Source organism: Coturnix japonica, chromosome 8 (assembly GCF_001577835.2).
Source record: "Coturnix japonica isolate 7356 chromosome 8, Coturnix japonica 2.1, whole genome shotgun sequence".
Lineage (NCBI taxonomy): Eukaryota > Metazoa > Chordata > Aves > Galliformes > Phasianidae > Coturnix > Coturnix japonica.
This window is the reverse complement of record NC_029523.1, coordinates 18,244,376-18,267,848: the sequence shown is the minus strand read 5'-3', so window position 1 is coordinate 18,267,848 and position 23,473 is coordinate 18,244,376. Positions and strand designations below refer to the sequence as shown.

Genomic DNA, 23,473 nt, shown 5'->3' with positions numbered 1-23,473 from the left:
CCTTCAACATCTCCATGGACAGAGATCCCACCACCTCCCTGGGCAGCCTTCACCGATACCTCACCACTCATCAAGAGTCTCCCAGAGGAGACAGCAAAGCATCAGGGCTCAGCTATGGGGCAGAGGGGTCCTACAGACCTACAAACAAAAGCTCAGGATGATAAATCCACAGAGGTTTGAGACTGTCCGGGCATCTGCTCTGGACAGAAACAAATTCTCCCTGTTGAACATAATGGCCCAGAAATAAGCACTGAGGGGAGGTGAAGGAGAGGGCTGGACCCAGAGGGTCTGGAATATTTCCCCCTAGCCTCATGGCGAGCACATGGGGGGGGGAAGGGGGGAGGAGGGGAGCACTGGGCATATACATGTGGGGCAGGCAGAAGCACTAGGATTTATGACTGGGTTATTTGAGGCAATGGGATGAGCAGATGAGCACAGGAAAGAGAAGCAGAAAATAACAGGATGAACTTAAATAATTTGCAGCCTTCATTTCACATGTACCATCTTGTTCCAAGGGAGCAGAGCCACCAACATCCCCTGGTCCCCCAGCATGGGACTAACTGCATTGTATTGGGTGGCCCCATCAGGACCCATTTCTTCCCAGACCCCAGGATGCTGTCCCATGCCCTCCCGCCTGCTCTGGCTCAGCCGTGCTGCTGTCAGCCTGTCTAAACAGCAGGACTGGGGTCGGCATCCTGGTGGCTCTGGGATTTGTCATGGGATCTGCAGAGAAAGGCTCAGAGCAGGCACCCCCAGGGGCAGAATGGGTGCGTGGAAGGGGAGAACATTTCAAAGGGGACACAGGGCTGTGACCACCAGCAGCACCCATTGGATCGGCACCTTGGGGCAGGGGCTGGGGACCAGACTGCTTCTCTTTGGGAGAATGGGACCACAGAGGGGCACACAGAGGTGGCAGGAGGTGACTGGATCTCCTAAGCATGCTGCTCGGGGTCTTAAGCCCACAGTCAGTGGTGCTAAAAAATATTGTAGGCTGTGGCTATAAGAAATCTATTGATCTCTGGGACTCTCTAATGACAGATTAACCATTTTAATAAAACGTTTCTTAATCATGCATTAACCCTTATCAGCTACTCGTACATTCAACATCAAATTGAGGAGCACGGTGGGATTTCTCAGCACCATTCTTGGGGGAGAAGGGAGGAAAAGACGTATTTAGGTAACAACGACAACAAGAAAAGAATGCCAACTTACAGAGGGGGAGTGTTAAAATCATACGATGAGTGGCAGTTGCAGACGCCTGGGGCCCTCTTTGGCTGTCGCTTCTATCTGGCAATCAATCGACAAGAAATGGGGATTATGAAATATTGTGCCTGTGAGCAGAGGAGGGGGTTCCTTCCCCAGTGTGTGACACCTCCACTCCCACCAGGACACAGCGTGGCCAATGTCACCCTTCTGGCATTGGCTTGGCTCTGGGGCACCCGCAGCCATTGTCCCTATACATCATTCTGACCAACTCCAAGCAAGGCTGCAGCATCATAGAATCATAGAATATCCCAAGTTGGAAGGGATGCATCCCAGCAATGGATCTCAATGTCTATGATTTCTTATAGGAGTGGGACTTGGCTGATGGCAGCAAGACAATGGGATTGGGCATGGAGAGAAGGAGACAAGGGAGCAGCTGCAGTGGTGCAGAATGGGACAGGGGGCTCTGCCATGTGTGCACTGCCCCCCCACCCTCCCCAGGGGCCCTCTTGTGTAAGCACCGGGGAGAGGACAGGCACTGCTTCCTCTTGCTGGAGCCGTTGGGGCCTCAGAAACCACCACGTTCCCCCTGCTTCCTGCAGGTGCCCATGAATCACACCTTGTCACTGTGGTGCCCAACCGCCCCTCCGCCAGCCAGGAAAGGGTTAAGCGGGTATTCATCACCCTGTTTGAGAGACGTTTCAAAGCCTCTTCCAAATATTATAAAAAATGCCTTTAATCATCTAATAGCACGAACTCAGCCCGTGATGGATGGAGAGAAGTCGCCTCTCTCCTCCTGATCCTAACAGATGAGGCTGAAGAGCTGCTGCTCCAGGGGGGGAGGAAAGTTGGGGAGGGGGCCGGGGGGAGAGAAGGACATTTCTCAACCTCCCACCAGAGCAGTTATAAATATGAGGTCATACAGCAAGAGATGATAACGCATTAAGGGCTCTTGAGATATTAGTCTGTCAGCCTCGTTAGACACAGCCTATTTGGGGCTGACTGCATAATTAGAGGCTGGGGTACCCATAACTCATTGGTGTTTATATGGTGGAAGGGGCTATGCTCACCATCACCCTCAGCACTCTGAAAAGTCATCTTCAGCAGGCATCAAGCTCCGCTCCCTGCTGCAAAAAGCAGATAAACTGGGCAAAATCCTGCTCCTGCCCCAGCCTCTGCCCTTCTGCAGCTCCATCTCTCCAGCGGGTGGGAATGGGGTCACAGAGGTGACAGTCTGACCCCAGGGAGCTCATAGGAGGTGTGAAATCCCAGTCCCCCTGCCCGCCCCATGGGATGCCTTGCCCCTTGCAAAGGGCTGTGTCTACCATGCACTGCTAACACTCGTCCTTCCCCTGCCCTTCCCAGGGAGTTGCTTTGGCCTGGGATAGGAATGGATGAGGATGGGGAAGCAGAAATGAGCCCAAGGAAAGAGGAAAGCCTGAGAATACCATGGGACAGCACTGTGAGAATCCCCAGCTCTGCATCCCCCGTAACCTTCACCAGGGACCACATTTAAGCAGTGGCCTATGAGAGAGGGCAGAGACTCTGCAGCCCAGGCAGAGGTGACACCTTTCTTGGGAGTGCAAGCACTGATGAGACAGCATGGAGCAGGTTGGTGTGAACAAGGAGCTGGGCTTTGCTGGGCTGCTCTGCTTTCTCTTCTCATTTCTTCCTCACTGGTGGTGAGCACTGACCCAGCGGGGCACCCCATAAACCCACCCACTCTGAAATTGAACAAGTGAAACAAGGAAGGGGAACACTTCCCTTCTGCAACTGTGTGAAGTGAGGGCACTGCAAGAGCTGCTCCTGCTCCAGGGACATGAATGAGCAGAGCCCAGGGACTGCCCTGCCATCATCTCCTCATCCCACATACCCCACAGCTGGGGAGGGGGCAAGGGGTCCGCAGGGGCAGGGGCAACCCCATGGCTTCCCAGGCTGAAGCAGGATAATGAATCCTGATGGGGGAAGTGACCTTTTCCAAATGCCACATGTCATTGGATTTTATATCACACCAGGACAATGCACCATGGGTATTAAAATCGTTTTTCCAATAGGAGTGCGTGTGTGTATGTATGTGTGTGTGTGTGTCAGGGAGAGATGTGAGAGAAATAAAATTAAGATGTGAAAATTGGGCTGCCTCCAAATATGGCTTTTAGAGAAGACTTGGGTCCTGGCAGGGCAGCACTGGCAGAGCCAATGGTGCCCTTTGCTCCTGAGGCCATGGATGATTTGGTCAGGGAAATGTCCCTGTCCCCATTTCTCAAGTTTTGCAGAGACATCCACCTCTGCAGCATCCCCTGTGCACAGGAGCACACCTCCAAAGCTGCTCACGGAGGCATGCACAAATGTGAACAGTGCATGCCATGCCTCTTGATACCCATTGGTGCTAGGCTGGGCTGTGCATGCATGGGAAGCAAAACTTTGCACAACTGCCAAAGCCAGGCTTGGGGGTCTCACCCTATGGGCCCCTATAGGACAGCACAGGGGGGTACATGGAGCATCCGCGTGCTGGTGCACACCGGTACGGGACACACTGACACAAGGATGAAAGCACAGAGTGAGAAGGGAGTCACTGGGAGCCAAGCTTGCTTGAACTCCAGCCTGTTCCCTCGATCTGCAGGGCAATTGTCCGGCTGAAATAACAATGCTGAGACACACACACACACAAATAAAAAAAGAAATAAAAAAGACAAGCTGTGTTTGTTTATTCAGCTTCTTTCTCCTGTTCTCCCCTCAACAATGCCCTGACACTGTGTCCTGCTGCACCGGGGCTGCAGCCCCAATAGTCTAAATTTATCCCAGCTGGAGCTGTTTACAAGCCTTGTCCTGTTTACAGCGTGGCCCATCCTGCCCACTCTGAGCCCAACAGCCTGTGTTTCCTGTCCATGGGCAGAGCCCTGCAGCCCCAGACAGCAGCCCACTGGGGCCTATGGAGAGATTCCTGGCTGCTGCTTGCCCACCATGGCTCGGCTATGGCCCAAGAGGACACCATATCTCCTTCCCTGGTACAGGGCTCAGGTTGTCTCACACCCATTCCTGACACCAATGGCTCACCCAGGCTCTCAGGAGCTCAGCCTCTCACCCAATGACCAATGCATCAACCCACTCTGCTCTCCCAGGCTGCCTCACCCCACAGTGCCTCCAGCAGGGCTCTCTTGGCAACATCCAGATCTCTGTTTGCTGCTCAAAGAGCCCCAGATAATGAATCCCAGTGTGTGAAAGCTTTCCATTAACTCTTTGGCTCGCTGTTGACGTGGGCTGGGAGTCACGTGAGCAGATTTGGGGTGAGCTCACACTGAGATCATAGAATGATGGAATATCCCAAGGTGAAAGGGACCCATAAGGACCACCCAGTCCAACTCACAAAATGCATGGCAGGAGCTTCCAGGGAGCAGAGGGTTTGTGCTCCCCATCCCTGCTCCACATCTGGATGAAGTCTATGCAGGGCTATGGGCGGGGTGAATTCAACCCTAAAGTTTGTCCACAGGAAGTATTTCTCCTGAGAAACTCAACATGTTGGGCACGTCTGCCAGACCCACTCCTGCTCCAAAACGCAAGCAGGGCTTTTGGGGAACACTTCACCAGCCTGAAAGCCACTTCCATCCTTCACTCCCATTAATTCCAAGCTCAGGTGAGGTGATGTAGACACCTCTGTTTACTGCAGCAGAGTTTGGCTGGATGACCTCTAGGGATCTTTTCCGACTCAAACAATTCTATGATTCTATGACATGGGAAGGGCCATGGAGCTGCACATCACACATTGGCCTGAGTGTTCTCCTCACGCACGCTCCTCATCTCCGGAAGAAGATCTGCTAGTCAGGAAGTCACGGCCCTGATTACTTTGTCTTCCACGTTTAAGAACATCCCTAACTGCTCCTTGGATAGCTCAATTAGTAAAGTGAATATATTATATAAAGTCTAAAAGATTAAACTATCATAGGCAGCCCATAATTTCATGAAGAAGTCAGGGGAGCATATCCCTCTTATTAACTCTATAACAAATGTGATGAAAATGTTCAAATAGAATGTTAATGCAATGTTACGTGTAATTTTCCCAGGCGATTTTCTGCTGAAATATTTCTTTATTAATAGTAATTGAGGGTATAAATTATGAATGAGGCGATTTTCTCCTTTCACTGGGAAAGACGTACTAATGGCAATAATTCTTTATAATAATTTTTTTGGGGGGAGGATGGGGAGGGGGTTGGGGTGAGGGGTTTAAAGAAAAAAAACCTTTAAAGGGATTGCAAAATATATAGACTAGCAGTGCATGTTTTATGGCAGGGCGCTGTATTTTATTTCTGTGCACCGGGCAACGCGCGGCCGCTGGTGAGTGCAGCTTCTGCATATGGGGAACGGCTCAGTACAGGGATGTGATGGGAGTAGCGATGCTGCAGGGATGCAGTGCTGGGCACTTCATATTGCAGCTCTGCTGTGAGTTTGGGGCACTTCTGGGACATGTTGGGGTGCAGAGACAGGCGGTGCTGAGCAGCACAGCTGCTCGCCAGGGAAACAAAAAGTCCTTTTTGTGATGCTGGAATGAAAGAGGCATTTTACAGGGGTTTTCAGAGCTTGCTCTCCTTGAGGGCTGTATGGTTTGTGACAAGCCAAACGGCTTGGATTCTTTTCCATGTTGTTATAAAAAAGGATGCTGGTTGGAGGGTGTTCCTCTGCCGCCACGCTCTGCAAACATCTCTCTTATTAAAGAAAGGGGAAGAAAAGATGACAACCTAAAATTTTCCATTGCCCAGTTATCTGGAGAAAGGATCTGAGTGGTATGAAACTTTTCTACCCAAGAAATCCACATTTTCTCCTCTTTGGGTTCTTCCCCAAGAGTCATCTCTCACACTGGCATTCTCACTGCCCTGCCCTGGCTGTCCCCATCCCCTCCGCTGGGCTGGGAGCTGAGGCAGAGCTGCTCATTCTCATACAAGGATGCTCTGCCTCCACCTATACCCTCCCACAGGCACTGCCCCAGGCCCTGCCGGAGGCATCGCCCGCACGGAGAGGCCGACAAAATCAACGCAATCCGTCACCGACCCTCCTCAAAATTAAGTTAATAATTTATGATGTTAAATGGGACAGTTAATAGCTGGGCCAGATGATTCCTCAGCTAATCTAGAGCACGGGCTGAGCTGCAACGAGTCCTCTGAGAGTTCATTACACTCCCTAGCCCTCTGTGCTCAGTGCTGTTGGCTCTGCCGATGCCTACGGGAGGCTGCGGCTGGTGCCGCTGGCAACGCGCCGAATGCCTGGCCCTCATCAATTAGGAGAAATAAGGAAATCGACAGGAAAATTAATTTTCAAAGAGACAATGCCTATGACACCTGCACTGCCCTTGGGAAGCCGCAGGGTTAGCTGAAGCCCTGGGGGGTAGTTGCATCTGAGAGAGGTTGGGCTGCTCTGCTAGGGCAGGGTGGGTGTCATAGGTGTCGTCCTAGGGCTGGGGGGTAGTGTAGCGTTGTTCACTGGGCAGAGGATGCTCCTGCTTCTGGGTCAGCCCCAATCAGGCACCAGCCACATTTAGGAGGAGATGTGATGCTGCTTAGAGCAACCCCTCCCCTCACAGCTCACCAGCAGCAAGGCTTTGAGTGGTGTCAGCCTAAGCTATGTCCATGCCCTGCCCTTAGTAGGGGCAGCATTCAGACCCCATGAGCCAAGTGAGGCTGCCAAGCACAGGCAGCTGCATCCAGATGTGCCTTGATGGCTGACGCAGATGTTGGCCCTGCACAGTGCCCCTTTTCCCTTCAACATTCTTGTTGTTGCCAAATTCAAACCATGCACCGTGTGGGGGGATTACTTGCAATTACAGCTTTCACACGTCGGGTGCAGCTGGGGAGGGAGTGGTGGGGGGCATGGCATAAGGACATCCATATGGTGGGCTGCTGCAACCATTCCATCTTCCCCCCAAAAACCTTTCTCTGAAGCCCCCTCCCAGGCAGGGACACAGGGGGCAGAGGGGACCCCCAGCTCTTTTCCTTCCCAGTGCCCATGGGAGAAATGACAATTAGGTGGACAACAAATGAGTCTGCCAGGCCCTGGGGGGCAGGGGGGACATGTGCAGTAACTTGAGGCTGAAGCGGAAATAGCTCCAGTCGACCCACTTAGAAAATCATCATTACTGCAGGATTTATGGCTGACATGAGCTTGTCTGATAGATATAACTATTTAAAGGCAGCCAAGGCCTCCATTTATAACAACGTGAGGGAGGGGGCCGAGGGAGCTGGGGCAGGTTTGAAGATCAAAGGAGCACCTGGGAGAGGAATGGGAACCAGCGAGGACGAAGGGATAGCAGCTCCAGCTCCAGGGCAGATGGGGCTGTGCCCATGGGGGGAGCCCTGAGCACCCCAGTTCTGCAGGGCAGAGCGGTCCCCAGCCCTGACACCCAGGTAAGATGTTTGAAGACAAGAACCAAGTGATAAAGGGTTGGTGGTTGGACTAGACGTTCTTTGTGTTCTTTTCCAACAACAGTGATTGTACTCTATTATTCCATTCCATTCCATTCCATTCCATTCCATTCCATTCCATTCCATTCCATTCCATTCCATTCCATTCCATTCCAATGCCTGAAAGGTTTTGATTTTGCTTTCTTAGAGTAAAGGACAGCAAATGGTTTCTGGGAGTGTTGGCGTGGCCTTTGATGCACCCCTGCCCCTCAGCAGTCCTTCTGCCTGTTCATCCTTATGGGTCCCTTCCAGTTCTATGATTCTACAGTACCATGATTCCACAGGGTTTTACAGAGAGAACAGTGCAGGCTCTTGGTGGCCAGGACCGAGTTGTTTCCTCAGGCCAGCCAGTCTCTTGGTGATAGTTCTAACCACACAGAGGTACCACTAGTGTGCCATGAGCTGGCACCTGAACACTCAGCTTGGTTGAGACACCCCATGGGTGCACCCATGCACCCATCACTGAGCAAGGTGTGATGCTGCCTGGAGCTAGGGTGGGCTCCTGGAGGATCCCCTGCGTGGGGACAGCATGGAACTGGTCACCAGTGTCCCTGTCCCGGGTTCTCCTCCCCAGTCCGGCTGCTCCCTGTCCTTTGGGGATGGCAGCAGCTCCTCACCTGATTGAATTTCCAGGCCATCACTCGCTCTCCCTGCAGCTGCGAGGCATGATCGCCCTCCCGGCAACCCCACGCTCACCCCGCGGAAGGAGGGGCTAATTCAGTTAGCCCGGTGGCATTAGCTGCTGTGAAGAATAACCCGCCAACAAGGGCCTGCAAGCCTGACACAATATTAAAGACCCCACTGCCCTCACTTGGGGCAGATTAAGCTGGGCTCATTGCTTTAATGCTGCACTCCTCGGCCGGGCTCCCTTCAAGGCTCTGCACCTTAACTGTATTACCCCAGCACCGATGTGCTTGACCTGCCGATATCGCTCCCACTGATAATTCACCTCCCAGGAAACTTTGCCTTTTTGACCTCCTGTCGGAGCAGGCTCAAACCCCACAACGGGGCTGCCCCTGTGTCCCTGCTGCCCCGCTCCAGCACCTGGGTACCACGGCTGTCCCACAGCACACTGCAATACACAGCCATGCTCAGAGGGATGCAGGCACACAAATACCGGTACGGCACAAGGCCTGGGCTCCATCCTGCTTCTTTTCTCTTGCTGGCCACACTCAGAGCTCATAGTATCATAGAACTGTGCAACATCCTGAGTTGGAAGAGACTCCCAAGGATCATCCACACAGGACCACACAAAAATCAGACCACATGCCTGAGGGCATTGTCCAAACCCTTCTTGAATGGCTGCAGGCTTGGTGTCATGACTGGCAAGCACTCTGGTGATGTTCCTATCTGTGCACATTGGTGATGCTTATGGCCATGCATACTGGTGATGCTTGGTGCCATGCATGTTGTCCATGATGATGTCCACTATTTATGTCAAAGTGGCTCTTCCTGCAGCTCTTGTTCTGTCTGCGAAGGGGCTGCCCAGCAAGGACCAGGCATTGCTTCCAGCAAACAAGCACTCATTTTGAACACAGAGGAAACCCACCGTGCTTCCTTGTTTCTCAATTTCACCACACAAAGGTGTGTTTCTTTTTCTCTTTGAAGAACCAAAACTAGAAAAAGGAACAAACCCAAACTTCTGCCCAGACCTCAGACTGCAAGCTGCAGGTTTTTTTCTTAATATCAAAAGCCTCAGTGAGGTTGTGCTCAATGCAGCTCTCCCGGCACAGGAAGCAGAGCCCACACAAAAGAGCTGTCACGGAGCATCTGTGTAGCAGTGTGGTTTGGTGGCCGTGGGGACAGCAGGGTTCTATTCTGGGCTGTGCCACCTAGCCAGGATGGGACCTGGGGCACTTCTCCTTGTCTTTTGTCCCCTCTGTCTGAGCATCATCCACTGCAGGACCAGAGCTGCCCTCCTGCTGCCCTGCCCATCCCTCTTCTGTGCTGCAGCCTGAGCATTCCATTTGCCTTTCCTGCCCCAGATGGAGATGGGCAGCCCCACTCAGACAAGAGAACAACCAGAAGTTACTTGTACTGTTGTAGGGACAGGGAGAACCTCCTGCACTAGTGGGCATGGGACACGCCAGGCCTTCTACTGTGTCACCCCCTAACATGACCCTTGCTGTTAGGGGGAGATTTAAGGTGCTCTTATATCTCCCCGCTGTAAATGGCCTCATAAAAGTGACAGAAAAACGTTCATATGGATGCTTGTTAAAATTTTATTACTAATCACCTCCAAAGTCAGCTGCTGTATTTAACCCAGGTTGGGAGGAGGAGGTCAGAGGGGGCCCTGCCTTTTCAGGGTGAAGAAATCCAGACCAGAAAGCATCAGCAGAATGAGGTGCTGATGGTCTGGTTGCAGCCAATGGGCACAGGGAGGGCACAGGGAGTTGGATGCAGTCCACAGATGTTTCCCTGTAGCAGACCCAGCCCAAGAGTTTTTGATGGAGCTCTGTTCAGATGTTAACAAAGAGACCTTCTGCTCCGGGGTAATGAAACCCATGGTGACTTCTCTCTGCCTGCTGCTGTGGGAGGTGGGAAAGTATTGCACTGACACAGTGAGGAAGGGGATGGGGAAAAGTCTTCTAGTAAAAATAAGCAGCTTCAAGTGCCTCCTCAATTAGATAATGGCGTGCAGGTGATGATAGGTTTCAGGACTGTGAAGGACAGCCTCTTGCTATTAGACCTCTGCTGACACTGCAGCCAGGAGCAGGGCAGGGAGACAGCCTCCTCCCTTGGGATGCTCCTCCCTGAGGATGCTCTTAGAAACCTCCTCCCCATCTGCTCCTCCTTCCAGCTTTATGCCACCCCCAGATGGTTTGGGCAGCTCCAGCATCCCCTCCTGCCCATATGTTTGCTACATCCCCTATACCACTGTCCCTTTGGCTCCCTGTCACCACTTCCCCCAAATCCCACTGCTGGCACTCTCCAGGAACTGTCGTTTGTCTGTCTGTCAGTCCTCACATCCATCTTCAGAGGCTCAGTATAAATCTCTTGGAGGCCTCCTTGCTCCCTATATATCTGTCTAATTAATGTTAGTATAAGTAAAGCACAGCCTTTTCCCCTTAATAAGCAGAGTGCTGACTTTATTACAGGGTGGTTTTTTTTCCCCCCTCTCTCTTCTGGCTTCAGTGCTCTAAATCACATCCAGGAAAGCGCTTACCAAGGGAAATGCCACATCCTGGCCCTGCTGCACCCCAGGCCCCAGGGGCTGGCAGTAGGGTGAGGGGGAACACACTGGATGGGATGGGATAGATGGCTTCAGAGTGGTGTCAGAGCACTGAGCTGCCAGTTTAGCTAGGGTCAGGGGAGAAGTCAGAGGCCATTGATGTGTTGTCTGGCCGAAAGCAGGGCTGAAGCAAAACAAGGTGTTAAATGTCCTCTAATTAGAAGTGTCAAAACAGGACTGGAAGGGCTGGGGGGTGGGGGACGTGGGGGCTAGAAATATGATAAGAGGGGCTGGGCAGAGAGAGAGATGAGATCCTGGGTCTCCAGACCACACTATGGGCAAGTGGCACTATGGTGGTGCTCAAGCTTCAGCTGGCATATTTTTGCCCATCTGTTCTGAATGTGGGATGTGAAGGTGAGGACATATTTCTGGACATCTCTCTCAAGAACTTGGAGGAGCAGAAGAGATAGAATCATAGAAATATAGAATCATTGAGGTTGGAAAAGACCACTTACATCAGCCAGTCCAACCCCAACCCACCCATCATGCCCACTGACCATGTCCCTCAGTGCCACAGTTCTGGAACACCTCCATGAACAGTGACCCCACCAGCTCCCTGGGCAGCCTCTGCCAATATCCCCATCAGCATGGAGTGGAGACCTTGCAGGCAAAGAAACATCTACCTGCAGGAAGCTGAGTGTGGGGAAGTGGTTCTTCCCACTGTGCCACACCACAAGCATTTCAACCACCACTCTAGCACCCCATTCAATGTCCTGACCCAAAAGGGTTAATGCTCCCTCCACCTTGGGTGCTGGGGTGAAAGGGTTATCAGTGTTGTGCTCAGATCTCTTGGCTGTAATGTGATTTCTCGCATATGTATTTATGCAGTTTTGCCAACACCCCCGCCGCCCCCACACAGTGACTATTGATCACACTAATGGAAGGGATCCGGTTGCACGTGCTCTTCCATGCTCCCACATAGCCTCTCTTGCTCTGCCCAGCCAATCAATGCTGCGGTGCCCCCGAAAATTTCTCATAATCTCATTTGCAGATGTGTTATCACTTAATAAAATCCACACTTGCCCTTCCTCTTCCCCCCACGTGGCTCCAAAACACATTTGCACTCTGGCTCTCAGGCCAGCTCTTGTCATGCCCTTGCATCCTGCTGGCCTCTTACGAAGGGACCACAGAGGGATAAATGCCCTAAGTGGGAAAGGAAGGGATGGAGGAATCATCCAGCTTCTCCTGGAGCTGGGCTGGGGCTGGTATGTGAGGGATCCCTGCTCCCTTTCATGGTATGTGAGGTGGCAGTGACAAATGGGAAGGAAAAAAGTTCATCTACCTCTGAGAACACCAAGTCTACTTGCAGTGCCAAATAGAGAATCTCTTCTGTAATCAGCCCATGTCATGGTGACTAAAGGAAAGTCATGGCATCAGGGGCAAGATGCCAGCAGGATTTATATGGGACACTGTCCATCACTGCATCTTTTCCAGGGGGCCCAAGGTTGTTTCTCCAAGATTCCTATGATCATAGAATCATTAAGGTTGGAAAAGACATCTAAGATCACCAAATCCAACCCCAACCCCCCCCACCATGCCCTCTGACCATGACCCTCGGTGCAACATCTCCATGATTCTTGAACACCTGCAGGGATGTTGCAGAAGAGCAAGGTCCAAGGATGCTCCTGCTTCATAGCCATCAGCTTGAGGACCCAGGGACCCAGGACTGGGCGTGTGCCATCAGCAAGGCTGCTGCTGAGCTCTGCCGATCGATGGCCAACCTCCAAGCCCTGCGCGTGTGGGGCTGCTCCCCCGGGCCCGAAACCTGACTCCGAGATTCAATAATTCAAGGGGAGAGCTATCAATGGCTTCTCAGCTCTTCAGAGAGGAGAGCAAATTGAAAGGCTTGTCAGGAGTCAAAACAGAGCAGGGCAAAGCTGGGCTGAATGTCAGGGAGATTAAACAGGCAGAAAGCCACAGGGATGGGGACAGGGATGGGAGGCAGCCACTGCTTTTAACGGGTCACTTTGCAGCTGTAGCAGGAGCTGGATTATGGAGCACACTCCCCAGCAGAGAGGATTTTGGTGATTCTGGTAGCTTAGGTAAAGAGAAGGAGCCTGATGGCATGAAGCTGCCCCCAGCTCGGGCACAAGTCCCCCAGCACCTCAGGGCAAGGGACAACTGCTGGCACAATATCCCATGGTGGCCTCTAGTACCAAGTAACTGCTCAGGTCCCAGGCAGGACGCTGTACCAACAGTAGATGATAAATAATGGTGATATTTCAATAGACACAGGTATGATAATGAAGAGCTATCCTTCTTTTGCAAAGATCACTTGTAGAATTAAATATTTATAAATGATATTTAGACTCCCAGCCCTGTAAAATGCCTTTTTTCACACAGATAATATATGTTGATTTGTTGGAGAACCAAACCAGTTTGATATGATTAAATACAGAGCCAAGTGACATGATTCATGCTCCTTCTTCACCACTCACAGCCCACAGCACCTGCAAGACTCTCTCAATAAACTTCTACATACATTCCCTTAACAAAAAAAAGGAACAACCAACCATCTCAGCTACAAAATGCTCTGAGATCCTCCCAACAGCCCCAAAATGCCTCTAACAACTTCTCAATGTCTGGCTTGTAAGACAGAATATTCCGCACCACACCTAGCAGCTTTTATGATGGATAGTTTACTTTGTGCTTCACACACTGTGTACATCCAGCTCTGCTGCCTGACCTGCTGCCCTTGCTGGGAGAATGAGGGCCTGAAGTAGAAGGGATATTAGGAAAAAACTCTTCTCAGGAAGAGTGGGGATGCAGTGGCACAGGCTGCCCAGGGAGCTGCTCAAAGAACATGGAGATGTAGCACTGAGGGATGTGGTCAGTGGGCACGATGGTGTGGAATGGGGTTGGACTGGGTGATCTTAGAAGTCTTTTCCCACCTCAGTGATTCTATGATTCTATGAAGGTGGCAGCTTCTCGTGGTGGTTTGATACCACCATCACACACCCTTGGAAACTGGTTTACAGACACTGTCCCAGACCTGCACATTCATTGGTTTCACATCTTGAAAGTACCTCCCATAACCACAGGGGCTAAGAAGAGGCAGGAGAAAGAGGAGGAGCTTGTGAAGTTGGTGAGATGTGCTCAGGGACACTTGCTCCAAGGACAATCTCCCCAAGGACACTGCACTGTGTAGACCTCACTGAACAATGTGGATCCTTTATTTTGCAGTTCTGGAAGTAGTGGGAAGAGAGAAGTGCCCTTCTTACAGCAAGCATGTGGACAGATAGTTCTAGGCTTCAAGAGGAGCACTGCTGAACTGGAGCAGCACAGGATGCTCTGCAGCACTGGCTACACCAACACCCTGCCCCAGGAGCAGGACTGATGTAGGGTCTTGGGAACCTTCTCCATTGCTGGAAGTGAAGCTGGCTCTGCTCCCTCAGCCTTGTTAAACAGCACAGGCAGCATGACTGCAAGAAGTTTCCATTAATTTGCAGGTGCTGGGGGGAAGGGGGGAAGGAGAGGCCAGGTGCTTTCTGCCCGCTGCCCCCAGCGAGCTCCCCCCAGCCAGCCCCCATTGTTCCGCAGCTGTCCTGCCCAAGGGGAGAACAGGCTCAGGAACAGGCTGAATGACAGCAGACACCTTATAAAATGCCTTGCAGAGCACGCCTGGCGCCTGGCCGCAAGCCGCGCAGATGCCCGCAGCCCAGCCCCGTGCAGGTAGCCAAGGGGGGGGACATCAAAGGCGCTGGTTTTGTGAGGCTCAGGACGCGGGAGGGCGTGAATTATAGACTTTGATGTCTGAGCAGCGGCAGAGGCATCGGCGTGAAGATCGTTTATAAATCGCTATTTATGGTCTCCACTAAGTGCCAGGCAGGCCCTTAAAGCGAGGGATCAGGTTTAACTGAGGGCTGCTGCAGAGCTGCTGCTGGGAGCTGCAGAGGGCTGTGCGTAAGCAGGGTGTTTTTCAGTCCTTCTCTGTCCCAAACAGATGAGACTGACCCTGGGGGATCTTCCCAGTGAACTTCCCCTTGCCCTCCGGGAAGCTGTTGTGGGGAGCTTTGGCATGGGGGACATAACATGTCCATGCTGGAGGTTAAATCATCCATGGGGGTGCCAGCCATCTGGACTTGAATCTATTGGTCTGTTCCCATAGGATTCAGCCCAAATGGGACCCGACCCAAGAAACACCTGCTTCAGGCTTCTTCTTTATCCAACCTGAAAGCAACCACACTGGTGGCATTTCTCCCTTTTGTCTCTTGCCTGAAGGGAAGCCACCAAACTGTGATCTGATTAACAAATCATCAGTTGGTTCTGAAGCCATCAGCAGTGCAGCTCCACAGTGCTCAGGGTTCCTGGCCCTGGCACTTACTGCTGTTTAATCTGTGCAACAGACTGCTGCCTCTTCCCTATATCTCCTGTTAAAAGCTCATGTCCAGCAGCTGCATCAAACTTTTCAAACACAACAGCTGTGTTCCAAAGGTCCCTTGTGAGATGGGCCGTACTGGATTTTCTGGTGAGTTACAAACCCTAAATCCCTGTCTGGCACCTCAAATCAGTGGACACTCATGCACACTATGAAATCCAGATTAGACATATAGACTTCCCTACTGCTCTCTTTTCCTCCTGCAGCATTGGGTGGCAGTGGCACTCAGTTCTGCCCTTGCATCCACCAACCCACAATAAGCACACACTTCTCCTTGCCCCCAGCCATTCCTCAGGACATTGAACCTTCATCCCAGCCCAAACCCACCCCTGCTCAGACAGAGTCATTTTTATGTCCAGAAATATTTATATACTTTGCACAACCGTTGTTTGCAGAATCTCTCTTGGTGGCTTCCATACTTTGCGGCAACCCCTGTTTGAAGTCAGACCAGATGGGAGCCCGGACCAAGGATAAATAAACCAATCAAATCTGAGAAAACAAGCCCCTGAGCCTCCTGCCTCCTTCCCGGGCAGCATGTAAGTCCAGCCAGGACAGGGGGGCAGGCTGGGCTCTGATGCTTGGACTGCTCCCTCTGTCCACCCTTGATGTCCCTACCTCGGGGCAGAGTTTGGTATGTGCTGTTTGCAGGGGGCTTGTTTTTCTAACATGGTGAACACATGCTCTCTCCCGAGAATCATTTATTTTACATCAGAGATCCTGGGGCTCTTGACCCAGAGTCTTGCAAGATGGTTTTGTACTCTTCCCCCATGAGGAAGGAAGACGCATTCCTCCAACTACTGCTGCAGGTCCCAGACACGTCCTCCACAAACCACTCTCTCCCTCACTTCCCTTCCAGGACAGAGGTTACATGTGATGCACTGAGGTCAGAGGATGCTCTGAGGGGTTCCTTCAAAATGTTTCAAGAAAAAAAAATAAAATCCCATTTCTTTTGCTGATGTCAGTCCTCTGCTTGTGGGGTCACTCTGCTTATAGGACTGAGTACACATCCTGGCCCCTAGCTGCAGGTAGCAGTGCAGAACAGCTAGTTCTCTTCTTCTCAAGGGCCAGGGGTCCCCCCAGCTCCTCTCTGACCACAGCGTCCATCCCACATGGGCTCCAGAACCCACCTTCCTCTCCTCGCAGGGAAACAGGGCAATGCATCTCTGCGTAACCCAATCCGTTAACACGCAGCTCCTCTGATGTGGGCAGCTTGTGCTTTACAGCATTAGAGGAGCAACATTTCATGGAAAATTCAATAAATACCCCTGTACAGCCAGACATCTGTAAACAAAGGCTTCCAAATTCAATCTGGCTGTGGGCTCAGAGCAGCATTTATAGGCTACAGCATGGAATATTATATAGGAAAGCAAAACGTAGGGGGAGGGAGCAGATTCCTGGAAAATGAAAGATCTTGTAGCACTCCCTTGCCCCAGAGAAGAACAACTACATCTGTGCCAACCATTGTACCCAGGGCAGTGGCCATGGCCCCACCTGCCAGAGTTCAAAATGTTTGGACAACACTCTCAGCCGTAGGGTTTGGGTTTGAGTGGCGCTGTATGGGGCCAGGAGTTGGACTCAATAATCCCCAGGGGTCCCTTCCAACTTGGGGTATTGTGTGATACTATGTCACTATGAGCTCTGTGTCATTGGGGCCATGTTTGGATGACCGTCTTGCACCCTCTGGTAGCACCCATGGAGGCTATCAGCTGTATTTAGGGCAGGCCACACCAGGCATTTGTCTCCTCCTTCCCCTCGAGTGTACTTTTCCTTACAGCTCAATCAGCCTTTACGAACACACTGCCACACACAGAGGCCAGTATATATAATAAATAGTGCCTAGCTCCGAGGGCAGCAGTGGTAAACTATTGCCCAGGGGACAGAAAGGTTAGTGGGATTGTGATCTAAAACCTGAGGCTGGCAGCTCTGTGCTCCCTGGGGAGAGATTTCCACTGCTACCGCGAGGAAAACAATCACCGCTTTGGTTATTACACTTCATTTATTGGTTTGTTCAAAGATCACAGCCAGGTAGGCCCAGAGTCCAGGGATGCTCAGAGCAAGGGTCTCCAGCCCCTTCTCTATGAAGCCCTTTGTGATCCCAGGACTGCCTCAAGGAGATGCCTTCTGCCAGCACTGCGGTGAGCTGGTGCTGATGGGTTGATGGTTGGACTGGATGATCTTAGTGGTCTTTTCCAACCTTAATGATTTTATGATTCTGTGATTGACGGGAGGGAAGATGACCCTAAAGAACATAAGGAGGGATGTGTGAGCAAGACTCACTGATGGCTGCACCGTTGGATATCAACTCTATTGGGAACCTTGCACATGCTGGGAGGGGACTATCCAGCATATACACATTGGAAGTGCATTCATTTTGCTGGGAGCATCTTCCCCATTATCTGAGGTAACCACAGGATGGGAGCTACTCATCCTCATCTACACCTAAGAGAACAAAGAACAGGATGCAAAAATGCAGCAGAAGTGTGGATGTTCAGGGGATAGCTGTAGGACACACGTCATCAATACAATGGGCCTTCAAAACTCTGGGAAGAACAGTGCATCTCCACTATGGAGAGGTCCCTGGGAGAGGCTGGGGGCACTGCTTTGCCCCCAGTGCAAGCCAAAGCGATCTACTGCCCCCTTGACACAGGGGAAAGAGAGCTGGGGATTCAGGAAATGTGGGGCATTTCCCCAGCCCCCCTGAGGCAGCAGCCCGGGAAATGTTCTTATGAAGTCCTATTAATTAGTTGACACTTGGGCTGTGCAAACAGGCTGCCCCCTCCTTGCGCCCCCCAGGAGGCAGCACAGGAGCAGGCCAGCCTGGGGGCCAAGGCTTGGGTGCATTCTTCCAGTTAATATTTCAGACCGCAGTTGCCAAGGGATCGGGGCTGGCGTTTCCCCCCTTCCTCCCCCTCCTGCCTCCCACGGCACCAATGGGGAGCGAATGGCCAGGTTATTGCCTCCTCCTCCCTTTGCAAGCAGATGCATGGGAGCTGGAGGAGGAGATTGATGGGGTTTGTAGAGTCTCCCTCCTGACCACCCACCATGGTACCAGCTCCCTTGGGCCTCTCTACACCACAGTCACGGCAATGGCTCCATTGCTGTCCAGGCTACATCTGCTGGATGATGCCTGTTGCTTTAGAGGACTTGCCTCTGATCCCAAGAACAGAGATGGGATGCAAGAGAGTGAGTGGCTTCTCCACAGTCACATCCATTTGAGCTCAGTGCAACCTGAGCCCTAGTGAGAGTGAGTCCTTGAATCACACCCAGCAAACTTCTGCCCTCCTAAAGCCTTCAGCAAGTCATGGCCCATCAGAGACACTCCAGACAGGGCAGCAGAGCAGCCCTGGGTTGCACAGTGCTTGTACAAGGAGTTCCTCCAGTGCTGCTATTGTCCCTCCTGGGAACACCAACTGGTGGGAGATGCTCCAGCAGCTTCTGAGGGTGCTGGGAGGAGATAAAATCCACAGAGACCACAAGCAGCATGTTCAGCCGTGGGTATTGTCTCACTGGAGACACAGGGCTCCCTCTCTACCAGGTAAAGATCTACCTTCAGAACAACGTGGCTGCCATTACATCCCACAGTCTTGAAACCAAACCACCCACCTCCCACCACCCTCAAAAAAGGAGAAACAAATCAAGCAAACTAGACCCGTTGGTAACATTTGGGCCACTTCCTGTATGTTTAACACATTTTCTAATAAGCTCACGACAAATGGTGAGGGCTCCAGGCGTAGCCATAAAGGCTCCCTCCTGCCTCAAGCCGAAGGGACTGCAGGCAGGGAGGGGAAGGTGAGCCGGCTCAATGGACAGATGGGAGGTGAGTGCATAATTCACAGCAGATCCACGATCTGATTAATTTCCCTGCTTTTCCTGCTGGAGAATTCCCGGTTTTATTGGCTGTTAAAGGGCTGATTTCGGAGCGGGGCTGTCAGCAGCAGAGCGGCACCGGGGGGCTGGGGGCTGGATGTAGGGCAATTCAGGAATCAGGTGTGCTGGGGATGCTCTCCTGGAGGATAATCCTCTCAGACCTACAGGTGAGGGATCCAGCTCAGCAGCTAGCCCTAAACAAAGCCCCTCTGATGGACCCTCACCCTGCAATCCTCCTGCCCCATCCCTCCCCCTCCCCATACAGAGCTGTTGAGATCGACCCCTGAAGAAGGAAAAAGAAAAAAAAAAAAAAAAAGGAAAAAAAAAAAACCCGCCCAATTTGTCATGTCATGTCCAGCTGTTAACCTCCCGTTGCCGAGCCATAGGGAAGACTTGCTTTCTTCTATTTATTTATTTGCCACTTGGACAATGGAAGGCCCCAGGCCTGCTGAGCTCTTCATAATAAAGCCACCAACGATCCCCTCTCCCCCCGCGCTCCCCCTCCAGCCAGCAGCACCAGCCGAGCTGCAGGTGTCAGCGGGCATTAACCCGTGCCTCGCTCCCAGCCCCATTGAAAGGGCCCCACTGGGGAGGGACGCCGGGGCTGGGGGGTCCCTTGGGCTTGACGCACGTGGAAGGCTGCGCACAAAGAGGAAGCAGAGGAAAAGGCCAAGCGATAACCATCGCTCTGGAAAGCTTATTGCACTGCTTTGGGGACTCTTAGTCGGGGAGCAGCCAGGGGAAGAATGGGGCTGTCCAGCCACCCAGAGAGTCTCTGGGGAGGGGCATAGCCAATGCAGCCCTAAGGACACTTAGCAACGCGGGTATGGGACGGGAGGCTGCTTCCCAGCTTGGACACTGGGTGTGCTCAGAGGTTCTCTACAGCAATGAGGTGAGTGGGTTGGCTTGAGGGAAATATAGTTAAGAGGCTGACGTGGCCGGGAGGAGAAAGGCAGGGGTGGGACTGAGCAGGTCACTGTACACTATATGAACCCAAAAGGAGGGCTGCTGGGCAACATGGTGAGCCTCAAGATGCAGGTCCCCTTAGGAAGCTGCGGGGCTGTTCCTCATGTGGGTACAGGAAACCTAGCCTAGGGATGCTCCTGGGGGCCAGATAAAGCTCCCAGATGTGCTGTACCTGCACTGCCAGCCCTTTCTGGGGCTCTCCCTCCCTTGGACAGGCGCTGACCTCCAGGTATGAGCGCACTGGAGACTGGTGGGATTTCAGCGAGCACCAGCAGCAGGGCAGCATCTCCCCATGTCTGTGAGGTGAGGAAATGAGGTGCAAAGATGGAAGACCATCATGCTCACCAAGTCATCACAAACCCACTCTGCATGGCTGGGACAGGTTCTCCCCATGCTTTGCCCAAGAATCCAAAGGGAATATGGTACAGTGCTCAGAATCTGTGCAAAAGCCACAAGAAAAATGGCACTGGATCCTCAAGACCATTAGAACAGGAGCAGGGACGCATCCCCATTGATGCTAGGTAAATTTGGACATACAAACTTGACGAATCACATGGGGTGCCCTGAGCACCCCAAGAGCATCCAAGAACCCCTTTGCACCCTTCTCCTGGTAGAAGGGACACGGCCATCCCCAGGCCCACCAGCTGCCAATAGCTGGGAGCCCAGGTTCCTTCTGCGTTCCCTCCCCAGACAATAAACCTCCTCTCGGGTTACTGGAAGGTAGGCGCCGTGCAGACCCGTAACTCCAGTAACTCCTTCCTGTCTGCCGGGCTGTCTGTCAGGCCTTCCTCTCCCTGTCAATGTCACTTTATTTGCTGCTGGGGTGGTGATGGGATCGCTATTAAAAGCACAAGTAGTAGGCATTAAAATGCATTTCAGTTAGTCCGGGATAATAAAGGAGAGTGAGGGGAAGGGGGGGAGGTGAAAAGAAGGAAGTTTTAACTCGCTAATAAAAATCAAATGCAGGCAGTTTGCAGGAGCGAGCGGCTCAGCGCTTCGCCTTTCTCTTGTTAAGGGCCCGCTGCCATAAATAACTTCCCTGAGCGAAAGCAGAGGGGAGCGGGGAGAGCGAGGACGCAACAACACGAAATTTTTCATTTTTCTCCATAAATCATTTCAGCGTGTGATAATATTTGTTTTTTCTAATGAGTCTCTTGTGATCCATTCCGGGAGCTAACATCAGGGCCTGTCAGGGCGTGATGTGTGGGGCACTTCAGTGCTTTACAAAAACCGCCGCCTCTACTGTCTTTCCCCTTCTTGCTTATGCTCAGGACAAATGCAGCCAATTTTTTTTTTGCTCTGGGGTTTGGGGATCTGTCTCCTCTGGAAAGGAAGACTGGAAGGAGGCAGGAGTTTGGAGCTGGAGCTCTATAAGCCAATGGAGATGCCTGGCTCAAGGAGTGGGTTGAGATTTCACTGTGGTCTCCTCCATTCACTCACCCCAGTTGGTTGCGCTCACTGCTTCAACCCAAAGGGCAGTGCTGGGAAATCTCAGATATGGGGAGAAGAGAGCAGGGATAGAAATAGGACCCTACTACACATTCACACATCAGATTGGCGTTGGCCATGGTTATGACAACCAGAAATCACCACTAGTTGCTGGCTCAACAGAGTGCTGGGCACCCAAATGGTGGATTCAGCATCGTGTTCCCCAACCCAGCACTTGTCCATCAGATACATGGTTGGAAGAGAGTAGGTTGAGGTTGAATTTTAGGAAAACTCTCCTTTCTGAAAACACAGTGATGCAGAGGCACCAGCTGCCCAGGGAGGTGGTGGGGTCACCATTCCTGGAGGTGTCCAAGAAGTGTGAAGATGTGGCACTGAGGGATGTGGTCAGTGGGCACGGTGGGTTGTGTTGGGGTTCTGATGGATGATCTTAGAGGTATTTTTCAACCTCTATGATTCTATGAAGACAGAGACCGTATCAGTGAAAAATACTGGGAAGAAGAGGAAATGGGACTAAAAATAAGATATATAGAAAACAGTAGTGGAAAGGAACCCTAAGGAAAAATTCAGCTGAGATCTATTCTCTAAACAGCTTGGAGGCCACCAAAGATTTGGAGGACGCTTCAATCTGAGTATCATACAGTGAGCACACTGTATCCCAAGATGTTTTACGTACCCTGGGGGCTGGGAGATGAGGCCAGCTCTCACTACACAGTGAAACCCAGGTGATGAAGAGCTCATTCTGGCTCAGTCTGATCCTTCTAGCTGCTTGCAATCATCACCATGACTGCCAGAGCCAAGGCTGTCCTTAGCACCACCACCACCATCATCAGGGTTACTGTTATTATTATTAACATCATTGTTATGGTGTTTCCAGAGAAGGCTCTTAACTCTGGTCGTCAGGATAAAGGCAAGCTGGTGGCATCTTCAGGGAGTCATAATGGTACGGGGCCCAGCTCAGTGTGTGTTTACTCTCTGCCAATGTATGTGAGAGAGAAAAAGAGAGAGAGGTAGTGAGATAAACACTGTCATGGGCCGCTTCCATCATCTACTCACAAGAGCATAATAAAGCCCTTGTAATATACTAGAACTTGTGTGGTCCCGGGGTCTAATTTGCATACTAATTACTCAGTGCAAATGGGAACGAGAGGTAGGGGGAGGGCGTGCGGGTGAGGGGGACTGGACTATTTGCTCTGCCGTTTCATATCATGCTAACAAGCTAATCCGGCGTGCAGTTAGCTCCTGATATATAACTGCTCATTAGTATTATAATAAAGTACATGAAACAACCATAAAACGTTATATACTGCACAAGTGTTGTTTTCTTGCCAATTATCTGCGGGCGGATTTATCACCGCAGTTGTTGCAAATTCCCCTTGGTGAGGTTTGGGTCGAATAAAGAAAGGTGTTGGTGTGAGGGGGGAGTGAAGGGGCTGCTTTCAAGGGGGAGAACATGTGTTTTCTTAAGTAGCACTTACCGATGCGCCATTTCGTATGAGAGAGAGGGAGAATGCTGCATCCTCAGGAGGCTGAGAGAAAGGGAGCCCAGGGCTCCGTGCTCAAATCAAAGAAACTTCTGCCCATCAAGGAGATGGGTGCAGAGCCCTCCAGCCCCAGCCAGCTCCTCCTGCCAGTTGGAGTGGGGGAAATCCAGAGCAACCCCACTGGGACGAGACCACAGTGTAGAGCACATAACCCAGCAGCCCCTTCCTAAACCCCACCTGATGCTCTCACCTCTATCTCCATCCTCACATCTCCAACATCACCTCCTCCCTACCCTTCCTAGTGGTGTAGATGCTTGGGGGAAGCCCTCATTTTCCAGTATATGGGTACTTATGAACAATTACTTTCCAGCAAGTTCTAGGAGCCAAAAGGGATCTCCCAGAGCCTTAGACCAAATGACGGGATAGACTTCTATTCAGAAGAATCCACCTG

General features: G+C 51.8%; 1 protein-coding gene across 4 annotated transcripts in view; it reads right to left on the bottom strand.

The window, feature by feature from the left end:
* RNF220 (ring finger protein 220) overlaps positions 1 to 23,473 on the bottom strand; it is a 158,216-nt gene that overhangs the window by 94,613 nt on the left and 40,130 nt on the right. For 2 of the 4 annotated variants that reach the window (XM_032446172.1, XM_032446170.1), the window contains exon 3: positions 1,213 to 1,287. The exons of the other annotated variants lie outside the window; for them this stretch is intronic. In XM_032446172.1, the coding sequence (XP_032302063.1) occupies positions 1,213 to 1,287 (75 nt within the window). The remainder of the gene's footprint in view (positions 1 to 1,212; positions 1,288 to 23,473) is intronic. 4 annotated transcript variants of the gene reach the window in all.